The sequence below is a fragment of the Sesamum indicum genome, linkage group LG2, assembly GCF_026168435.1.
Source record: "Sesamum indicum cultivar Baizhima isolate 11 linkage group LG2, ASM2616843v1, whole genome shotgun sequence".
Classification (NCBI taxonomy): domain Eukaryota; kingdom Viridiplantae; phylum Streptophyta; class Magnoliopsida; order Lamiales; family Pedaliaceae; genus Sesamum; species Sesamum indicum.
In genome coordinates, this window is record NC_142658.1 from 11384287 (window position 1) to 11394879 (window position 10593).

A 10593-nucleotide genomic window follows, 5' to 3' on the forward strand; every position below is an offset into this window, starting at 1 on the left:
TGGTTTCCAAACTCTTGGCCCAGAAAACGATTTTACATGAATTGAGTGTATCGGATAGTATGTTGACCTAATTTTTAAATAGTAAATCATGAAAATTTAATTTGGAAAACAATGACGATCAATTAGTATTATTTTTTTCCTGCCCTTCCCCTTGCACTTTTCCTTCATCTTTTATTTCTCTTTTCCTTTCATTTGAATCAAACGAGCCCTTAGATTGATTCTAATAATCAACCATATTCTAAATGATCATATAAAGTCGAATAAATTTACTTTGATTTACGATAATTGATGTCAAGAACATAGTAAAACATGATCAAGCAGATCAATCGTTCCTGCACAGTTTGGTGAGGTGACTTTGGCTCACGAAGAGTCCGTGGAAGCCAGCGGGCACTCTTCGGGGTAACTTAACTGCAGCAACAATTTGTAGCGTAGGGGACTTGGCGTCCATTACCAAGAACTTGGATACTTGAGTCATCTCGTCATGTACATATGTAACCAGGAAACCGTCGTCCTCGTCTGTAGCCGGATGATTTGGCACGAAGAAAGGTTCGCCGCCGATGCACCCTGGCTCGTGCATGCGGCTGCCGACTACACAGTCCTCGCAATCTTTTGAAGACAGTGATAAATCTAACTTCACCACCTCCATTCCCATCCTTGGCGTTATTACTACAGCATAGGCATACCTATATATGTGTGAAATTAGATAAAAATGCTTTAGTAGTGTAAATTACATGAATTCTTTCTAGATTTGACCTAATTACAAATACTTTTTCGTTATTTGATAAATTACCAGTAACTTTCGATGTTCACCGGTCTGTAAATGTCCGATTTCCTTGCTGGATCTTCTTCTATTCTTTCTTTGTTAATTTTTTTTTTTTGAAAAATTGTAAAGAAAAACTGACAAGGTGAAATTTTGTTCTTGCTCGTCTAATCTAAAATATTAGAAAATTAAAAATAAATAAGTTAAATTATTTCAGTGCCCATAATAGCATTGGAACGGTTCATCGCAAAAATATATTGAACTAAACCGAATATAAACTAAAAGAATGAGATAGTTGGTGGACGAATATTAAAATCAGGAGTATTGATAATTTTTGGAATAATTAGAGATATTTGTAATTAATTATATCAAATTTTAAAAAAATTTATTCTAATTTGCGATAGTACATTTTATATGGCTTAATTTCTTGTATACACTTAATATGTACGTAGCAAAACAAGTTTGCTTTCTTTACAAAATAAATTTGATAAGTTGAAAGTTTTCTTGAATTAATTCTGTTAAAAATTCAATGAAATAAATAGATGAAGTAGGATTATCACCTATTCTTCTTTCCGGCATAAACTGGATTTATGACTCCGAAGTCAAGTGATTTGGTGGACAAGGGATGCCTCATGACCAGCTTCTTGGCCTTGACACTTATTTTCAGTTTCTCCAACTTCGACTGCGCCAAATCCAGACGCCCCAAGTCCAGTTCAAGTGATGAAAGATTAGAGGCCACCACCACTAAGGTCTCACCATCGTCTTCTTCCCACGCATTCACTGCGTGTAACATGTTGAATCCGGGCACATCAATCCACCACATTCCACTCTCATCTTTAGCGTATCGGTCGATAACGCCCAGCCTCGGCACTTTAACAGGATCAAATCTCATTGGGGATCGTCCTCTCAAAATCTCCACAGGGCTTATCACCATCTGCCCATCATTGAATATGGCATAATTTTTTGTCACGGCAAAGTCATGGATCATTGCTGTAGTCTTCATGGAGAAGATGGGCACATCTGCTCTTTTCCTTCCATCAGAACCAATTCTGAAAAATGTCAAGAATGGAGGAACCAGGTGGAATCTGAAAGCAAGCGTCTCGCCAGTGTCTGGATCGACTTTTGGGTGGGCAGTCATCCTCATGAAGGGCTCGCTACTGTCAAAATCATGGCGGCCAATAGTTCTGATATCTCCATTTGATGTCACTTTTATCTCGTAGGGGAGATCAGACTCACCTAGAGCATATAATTTTCCGCTGATGAGGGCCACACTAGTGTTTGCCGTGCCAATGCCGTTAATTACAGGATCGAACTGTCCAGTGAGTACCCGTGCAACATTTAGCCCCATTCGTGCCATTGACGCCACGAGACCATTGAAGGAGGAGAAAATACTTGGGAAGAAGGGATGGCCGAGATCACACTCAACCATGTATTTGTAAGTCTTGACATAGCGACTACAAAACGTGGCTTTCCCTCGAGAGATCTTGATCATGTGAAGCATCCCATCACCGTCGAAGAGGTGGTATGGGCCACGGGGGATGAACTGAGGATTGGGGCCATTGCGCAGGTATACTCCATCCAGGCAACTCGGAAGGGAGCCTTCCACCACCTCACAGGGAGTCGGAGGAAGTTCATCCACCGGAGCAAAGTTGCCGAAAAGTACATGTTGGGGATCAATGGATGGACGAAGGGGTAAGTCAAGGTGGTTGCATATAAAATCATCGACTGACTTGAACATATTCGCAAGTAACGATTGCTTTTCCGTCTTGTTCTTTGAAATTGGGTGCATGTGCATAGTCTTGAACTTAATTCTTTCAGCAGAATTTGATATAAGCTTCATTAAAGACTCGTAAAATTTGGTGAAGGAATAAATGGCAATGATTTTCGTTTGAGGGTTCTTCGCAATCCCGACAGCTGATGAAACGTTGCAATCAGGAAATCTGGGAAGGAAGGAGGAAGACAGGGCCTCCATCTTAATTAAGAGGTTGCAAAGAGGAAGGGAAGACGTTACTCTGTCTGTAAAAATAAGCTTCCAATGTTTCCGCATACGCAATTTTATAAGGTCTTGTACGGGGAAACTTGCGACTTGTGTCCTATACGTATACGGATGGTATTTCCAATCCTTTTAAATTTGATATTGATAATTATGGACAATAATTAAAAAAAAAAAAAAACTTACACATTTAGGACAAATTTTGTGAAAATTATATCATTACCCGGTAAATAACTTGATTTGAGGATTTAATTTTTTTTTTCTTTTTCCTTTTAATAGAAACGGTGGTTACATAATTAAAAGTACGTCGATTCAATCGATAAAATTAAATTAAAATAAATTGATATATTACAATAAATCATATTAAATGAGACATATATTTATAAAAATACTCACATTCTACCAAATCAACAACAAAAAATAGTTGAATGTTTAAATCAACGACAAGCTAGTTGCCAATTTAATAGCTTTTCTTTTCCTCACTAAATTTATCATTTACATAAATTAGCGACCGATTCCACCATTCTGCAAGAATTTTTTTATTGTCGCTAATGACATTATTTCTTTATAGTGAAAATATATTTCAATTTTATTGTATTCAAGGCAAAATTACCTTTAATCCTTTAAAAAAGGTAGGTTGGTGAGTGTGATCTTGTATACTAGTTAATATCTGCGATAACGCACGTGAGAATAGTATTCTTCAAAAAGTATGTAAATAAAATTACAAATGATTTACTTCTAATTAGATAATAAATAATTTAAAAGTTAAAATAATTAATAAATATAAAAATAAAAAAGTAGGTTAATAAAAATGAATTTTAATTATTTTACTAACTATTTATCTACAAAGCGGAGTGAACCTTTTGGATAAACATAAACAATATAGTAAACTTATTTAAATGTAAATCTAAATGAACGATCATTTTTTAAGTGGCAAAATAAACTTAAAAAAAGCTACATAAATATAATTACCAATGTAATTAGCAGAATTATCTTTAAAATATATGAAAATAAAAAAAATTATATACGTAATTCAAACATCCAAATAAAATAAATCATTTAAAATTAAAATAAGCAATAAATATAAAAATATTATTTAAGCTCAAATGAGTTTTACTAACAATTGATCTAAACAAACTTATGAATATTTTGTATAAAAACAAATAATTCTATACTTATCTAAATTAGAAAAAATATAAAAAATATTTTCTTACATAACAAAATCAGCCCATAAATAACGCTTTCTTAAATAACTTTTATAATTATTTTTTATTATATATAGACTATACCAATTCTAGTTTGTGTTTATTATATTAAAAATTATGACAATTTTAGTTATTCGGACCAAATTTTGCCGGAAATGGGGTGGAGCAAATGGGAAATTGGGATTCCTACAAATCAGGGAGAAAATTTATAACAAGAAACTTACGGGGAAACTACATTAGCCCATTTCGACGTAATTTGCCATCTCTGTCCTGCTTCTACAATTCCCCTACGTAAATATTTCTCCGCCGTCTCTCTCTCTCTCTCTCTCCCTGTTTTGTCCGATTCCACCAAAAAGTTATGAGTGAAGAAGGAAAAATACGACAAATGTCATATGTGAGTATTTTTGCAAATTGCTTCGGTGTTATTAGAGCTTTATTGAGAACATCATGAGTATATGACAATCTCGCAACAACATTTTATTCCTTGCCACAATTATAAGGTATGGATCAAAAGCAATTTACACCGGCAGTATGTGAAATGAGCAACTAAATTCTTGTACCGTAAGAATTAGTAAATTATCCTTTATATTTCAAAAAATAAAGCAAATTACCCCTTATTGATAATTTAGATAAGGACAATTTTACCCCTGTGTAACTTTTGAAAGGCAGTTTTAGTCCATATGCACTCATAGGGGTAAAATTGTCCGAAAATCTGCCAAAGGACTAAAAGTAAACAATTTCATAAGTTACTGGACCTAAACAAAAATGAACATATTTATCGGATTAAAATTAAAATTAGACATACTTAGCGGACTAAAATAATACTTTTCCCATTTATTATTTTACGAAAAGGGTGGAGGCCGAACGTGGATCATAGAAGGGGAAGTCCTGAAATTCATATGGAAAAACATAATATCTCTTTGGTCTCCCTTGAAAAGTTATTTCAAACAACATTCGTTAATTCCAACGTCATAAAATTCAGGGTTGGTGCAAAGGTTTACACATCGAGTAGAGATTCATTTCAATGGCTCATGCTCAGGTTAACGGACAGGTGAAAGTCATTAATCATGTATTATTAGAAAGAAATCAAGAGAAGGCTAAAGTGGGTTGGGGGAAACTGGATCGAAAAATTAACAAGTGTTATCTGACCCCATCGGACCACACCAAGAATTATGGGGGAAAGCCCCTTCACATTGGTGTATAGGACAGAAGCTGTCGTCCCAATTGAGAATTCACATTCTCAATGTGTAATGTATTACTCGGAGGAAGAGGAAAACTTAGATCTCATCAAAGAGTTTCGAGAAAAGGCCTTCCTTCAAACGCAACGATACAAAAATGTAATGAGAAACATTCAGAACAAGCAGGTAAAGTCACTTAATTTTCAAGTAGGAGACTTGGTGCTCTGGAGAGTCGACACACTTAAGCCAGTAGGGAAACTCGACACTAATTTGGAAGGACCTTATAAAATCACAGGAGTATTGGGACCTTATCCCAGCCATGGAATGTGCATAACTTTAAGCGATTCCATGCTTGTGTATAAAACACCTTATAAGCCCTGCCCCTAGACAGATATCTTCTCAAAATAAATCCTGCCTTTGGGAAGGCACTTTATTAGAATAAGTCCTGCCTCTAAGACCACCTTCTTAGAATAAGTCGTGCCCCTAGGCTGGTACCTTCTAGAATTAGTCTTGTCGTCAGACTGACACCTTCTCAGTATAAGATTAGCCTTAGGTCAGTACCTTCTCATAACAAGTTTCCTACCTACAAATAGAGTCTTTTTTAACTATGGTGCAGCTACATATTTATAAATAAATAAGCCTACTTTTAGGTAGGCACAATCTCCAAAAATAAGCCCTACTCCATACGGGCACATTACTCATGAGACAAACCTTGTTTCTAAACTAGCATTATCACTAACAAAAGACCTTGTGTTTAGCAGGCACCTGGTCTTGTAAACATCTTCATCCCCATGCAAGTACCTGACCAAAGTCAAAAGGGGACAGAAGTAAAACGGGAGTTCGCATCAATAGGTACTTTTTTCTAAAATTTGTCTTCTATTTTAAACAGGATAAACAAACTGAGCAAAGTTCCTAAGGGGACTCTGAAAAAGAACTTATTATAAAGCAAATGGGAGATACACCTTCAACATGTTTACAAAGTCGACAAGCCTGAAGTCGGAATTGTTACGAAGTCGGAAAGCTTGAAGCACAATTAAACTATCAACATAGGCGACAAGCCTCCAAATAAAGATAAGGAAGAAAAATAAGATACTGCATATAATCTTCCCCAATCAAACTGACTAGATGGGAGGAAATATTTAGCAAAAAAACAAAAAAGTAAAAAAATTTCATCCCAACAACAGAACAATACCACAATCATATTGATTTTTCTCCATCATTATCTCAAAAGAAGAGGTTGGGAGGGGGGGGCGGTACAAAGTCATTCTTGCCTCACAAGTGCAGTCTTCTCCTCAGGGAGGGAGACGCGACTTCTTGTGGGCGACGTCTCTAGGGGTTGGTTGCAACTTTCCTTAGGCTATGGCTTTAGGGAAGGCTCTTCGGGAGCATCCACCTTCATAGCAGCTGGCTCGTTGGCAGGAGAGGGAGCCTGCACCTCTTGCATCATGATCCCTAGTATATTTTCCAAATCCTCATCTAAAAAATATTTCCTAGCTATATCATTTAACAATTTAAAAATCTTAGTAAGAAGGGACATGGCGAGCAACCTGATTACCTGAATTTGTCGAGGGAGATTTTGAACAAGTGCTGGAGGAGCTGCAATGAAGGGGTTATAGGCACTTCCTGAAATAGCATAAAAATTGAGAATTGAAGTATCTGTCCCAGGGGGTGGGTACCCATGATTATTGTATAGCCCTTGGCATATTGTGAAGCCATGAATAAAAAAGGGTACCACTTTGTTAACCACCTCCCTATGGTATCAGTATGACTTCTAGTGTTCTAACAGACGGCTCTGCCAATAAAACTATAGATACCGCCAACCCTCATAAAAATTGGGGAAGTACAGGCGAGCATCCTCCCTTGCCTTCCTTAGAGCCTCGGTTGACTCTTCATCAAGTCTAATAGTTGTTCCTGCAGCCTTCGATTCTCTTTCTCTAACAGTTGGCATTTTCTCAGGGTCTTCTTTTTTACTTCCTTTAGACGGTCCATATCCACCACAAAGTGTTCCATGCTATCCTCCAGCCTCTTTTGCTGGTTGTCTGGAGGAGGTGTGGTATGGGGGCAAGATATCCGCTCGCCATAATCACCATCTCTATGATATTGCAAAATAAATAGGAGAGTCAAGAAAATCATTATCAAATTTGACCACCAACATTAAATTTTCAAGAAAGTACCTCAGTAATGTGGCAAGACATGAGACTAGCTAGCTCTTCCCTAGAGGTGAAAGACAACAACTTCCTATCCCAAGCAACACCAATCCCTGCAGGAGCTTAGAAAATAGGCCAAAATCCTCTTCACTCTTTTGTAGAAAAAGTGATGCGTATAAAGACCCCAATTTGTGGAAAATCTACGGCGTCGAATGGAAGAACCTCTCGCATCCCCAAACAAGCCAAAGAAGGAGGGGAAGGAGCTGTGGATAGTGTGACCACTTGGAGAGAGACTGTTGCTATGGGTTGGCTAGAGGAGCTTCCCTAAGCCCACTTGGAAGACCTTTGAGGGTTCCTGTTTTGTGCTTCTCTCCAAAATAACTGGAACTGGGATGCTGCCAAAAGTCCTCCCAATTGGGGTTGCTTGGCCCCTCCCAGGTCTGCCTTGAATGCTATCATTCAGCAACTTATTAAACATGATGTGCTTATAAAATAGAGAATAAAGAGGTGAAATAATGAAATATCCGAAGAAGAAACATAAAAAATGAGATCTAGAACTAGTTATACTTAGAGGCTCCTCCAAGGTGACAACCTTGGAGCTCAAGCCAAAGTGGAAAACGAGCCTTTCGTCCACCATGCCCCGACAATCATAGGGGTCAGTGTTCAACTCCTCCATGAAGCCAGACAAGGCTGGAATCCTCTCCCGAATAGAAAACAACATAATGGGAGGAAAGTAAGACCCCCTTATAGAAATTCCAGCGAGAGAGAGGCAGAACATAAAAAAATTCCCCCTCCAATTCTTAGGAGCATAGGGAGCAGGAAAAAGGCGAACACCATGGCAGAGGGAGAAGTGAAAAATACCAGGTTCTAACTTTTTTAATTGAAAATAGGCAAGGAAATCTTTGCCTGAGAGGGAGACACTGTGATAATAAAAATCATAGAAAAATCGGTTAGAAGAAAAAAGGAGTTGGGGTCAAAGGAACCTTGAAAATGCGTGAGACTCGAGCATAGAGGAGAATAAAAAAAAAAAAAGAAAACCTGCCTTGAACTAGGGAAAATGCAAATAGTTTTGGGTGAAGAGTTTGACGATGACTCTCAAGATAAAAGAAGAGTATGGCAAAACAACCAGGTGCTTAATTGTCTACTGAGCGGGAGGTGTCAGCATCTCAAAGGGTAGAGGGAATCCTACCTACCAGGATAGAGCTAGTAGCCCTCTCACCTTCACCACCAACAATCATTTGCTCCTTTCCCTCCTTCTCCTCCCCTGAGAAAGTTTTGTCATCACTATCACCAAAACTTTCTCCAAAGTATTAGAAATGTCATCGATCAAGTGCACTAAACGGTGGCCGTCCTTCTCAGGATCCACCAACGAGCCCCTCCATAACAAGACGAGTTGGGAACCATCCTCTTAGAAGTAGCCTCGTAGGGATCATAAACCGATCCCTCTCCTAGAAAGCGAATAGACTCGTTAGAAAACGCCATTAACAGATTAAGTAAAGCAAACACAAAGCAGAATCCTTGGAAGGAAAGAAGAGCAAAAGTTCAAGTAACAAAGAAAACATAGATGAAAAGAGGAAGAAGTTAAATATACTTACTAGAATAATTAAATATGTGTAAGAAATTCAAGAGCTCTAGAATTTTTCTCTCTATCCGAACCATGTGGAAATTTAGAAAAGGATGGGATGAATATGCAATAAGGGAAGAGAAGGGTGATAAGGTCTAGTGTCATGCATGAAACATCCAGAAAACTCCCTATATTAGGGCACTTACCAAAATAGTGGGTACGCATAACCACCACCCACTCTGCCTAAAGGTCGAGTTCATGCTCATAAGGCATAATTGCAGGCTAAGATTAGCCATCAACTCATCGTAACAAAAGGCGAGTGATTCAAAGGAAGTCACCTTCTCTTGAGAATGAAGACTCTGCAAAGGGGATTTCCATCTCCAGGAGAAGGATAAGAAAAGCTCTCGGACGCGTGTCTTGACAAAGACTCATTGCTTTGAGGAATGAGTTGGCACCCACCTCCTCCGGGGGGGGGGGGGGGAAGGGTGCCTGAAAATGCACCCAATCAATACAAAGGCTCGACCCACCCAGAGGCCTAATTTACATCAAAGTTTGAGAAGAAGCCGTAACATACGTGAGGCCCAAGAGAGAGAGTCTCCACAGCCTAGATACCTGCATACGAACTTGTGGAAGAATGGGCCACGATAAAATGTCCATTGGCCCAGGGGGCTCGAAGCTGACCTGGCTACCAGGTTGGCCACTGGTGGTGGACTTATCTATGATAATTGCTGACTCGAGTTCTCCGAGATCACACTTCTATATCTATTGGGGGACTGCATTTATAAAAGTCAGGCTTTCTCTCTCGATTAAGGGTAACACCTTTTTCGTATGAACACACATACAAACACACTACTAGAGCACTTTAGCAAAGATATTACTTTCTAATCTCCTAAGCATTAATCGCTACCTCATATTTTTTCTTGATTTTATCTTTTTGCAACTGTTTACTAATTTAAGTGTTGAAGCGCTTATATTTTTTTCAAATACCTTTTTAGACTTTCAGAAAATTCGGACGAAAAGCTTCAATTTCAAAGACTTCTCTAACTAGCAATTTTTGCTCGCATCAATGCTGTAATTTTTTCATTTACTAATATTTTGAATGTCATTTTTAATTTTTACTCATTGACATAAAAGGATTAAATTAATTAGTTGTTAACGATTGTTTTGCTTTGCAATGTCCTATCTAAACCAATGATAGGGGTAATCTAGTTGGACCGTATTACCAGTATTTGCTTTGCAATGTCCAATAAAGTTAAGAGTTCAGTCCAATTTTGAACCCTTTGAGCACAAAGTTCTCCTCAAAGGCACTAAGTCTTCAACTTCATGTTATATTTTTCTCCTTTTGACTAAATAAAGAGAACAAAACTGAGTTATTTAACTTTTTATTAATAAAAAAAATTATATTAATATAATTATTTTTAATATGTTAATAATAATATGAAGAGTCGTGATTTAAAATCAAGACTCATCATTAAAAACTATGTTTTTAAGGAATAAAAGCCCAAGTCGCGATCCGCGTGAGCCAATCGAAACCCAATATATATTTTTATTGCACTGTAGATCCCAATACCAGTTGAGTAAATGCAAAGCTCAGGAGCGCATTAAAGTTTGATTTTAATAGATACGATAATTTCAACAATATATTTATATATATATAATCGTAAAATTTAAGGTTATATAATTTTTTTAATATATTAATTAAATTTTTTCTGATATGTTGCTTAACAAAGAAATTTTTTAATAAAA

The 10593-nt window shown here is 37.3% G+C and overlaps 1 protein-coding gene and 1 long non-coding RNA gene across 5 annotated transcripts; both read right to left on the minus strand.

Moving 5' to 3' along the window:
- Window positions 1-253: 253 nt before the first annotated feature.
- Window positions 254-2943, minus strand: LOC105155487 (putative carotenoid cleavage dioxygenase 4, chloroplastic). The gene is made up of 2 exons (XM_011071369.3): window positions 1321-2943; window positions 254-683 (listed from the first exon to the last, which is right to left on the minus strand). Exons 1-2 carry the CDS (start codon window positions 2805-2807, stop codon window positions 323-325), a joined length of 1848 nt encoding a protein of 615 aa, XP_011069671.3. The 5' UTR covers window positions 2808-2943; the 3' UTR covers window positions 254-322.
- A 3106-nt stretch (window positions 2944-6049) lies between these two features.
- On the minus strand, window positions 6050-9312 carry LOC148789166 (uncharacterized). 4 transcript variants are annotated; one of them, XR_016063945.1, is made up of 4 exons: window positions 9186-9312; window positions 7311-8731; window positions 6692-7228; window positions 6050-6612 (listed from the first exon to the last, which is right to left on the minus strand). It is a non-coding gene; the product is annotated as an uncharacterized LOC148789166 (long non-coding RNA). The 4 variants fall into 4 exon arrangements; XR_016063944.1 differs by having other exon boundaries at window positions 6050-6588; window positions 9054-9312; XR_016063943.1 differs by having other exon boundaries at window positions 9054-9312.
- Window positions 9313-10593: the final 1281 nt, after the last annotated feature.

Coding starts and splice junctions, on each gene's coding strand:
- LOC105155487 (XM_011071369.3), bottom strand. CDS start 2,807: ATGCGGAAACATTGGAAGCTTATTTTTACAGACAGAGTAACGTCTTCC. Junction 684..1,320: donor TATGCCGGAAAGAAGAATAG/GTGATAATCCTA, acceptor ACACATATATAG/GTATGCCTATGCTGTAGTAA.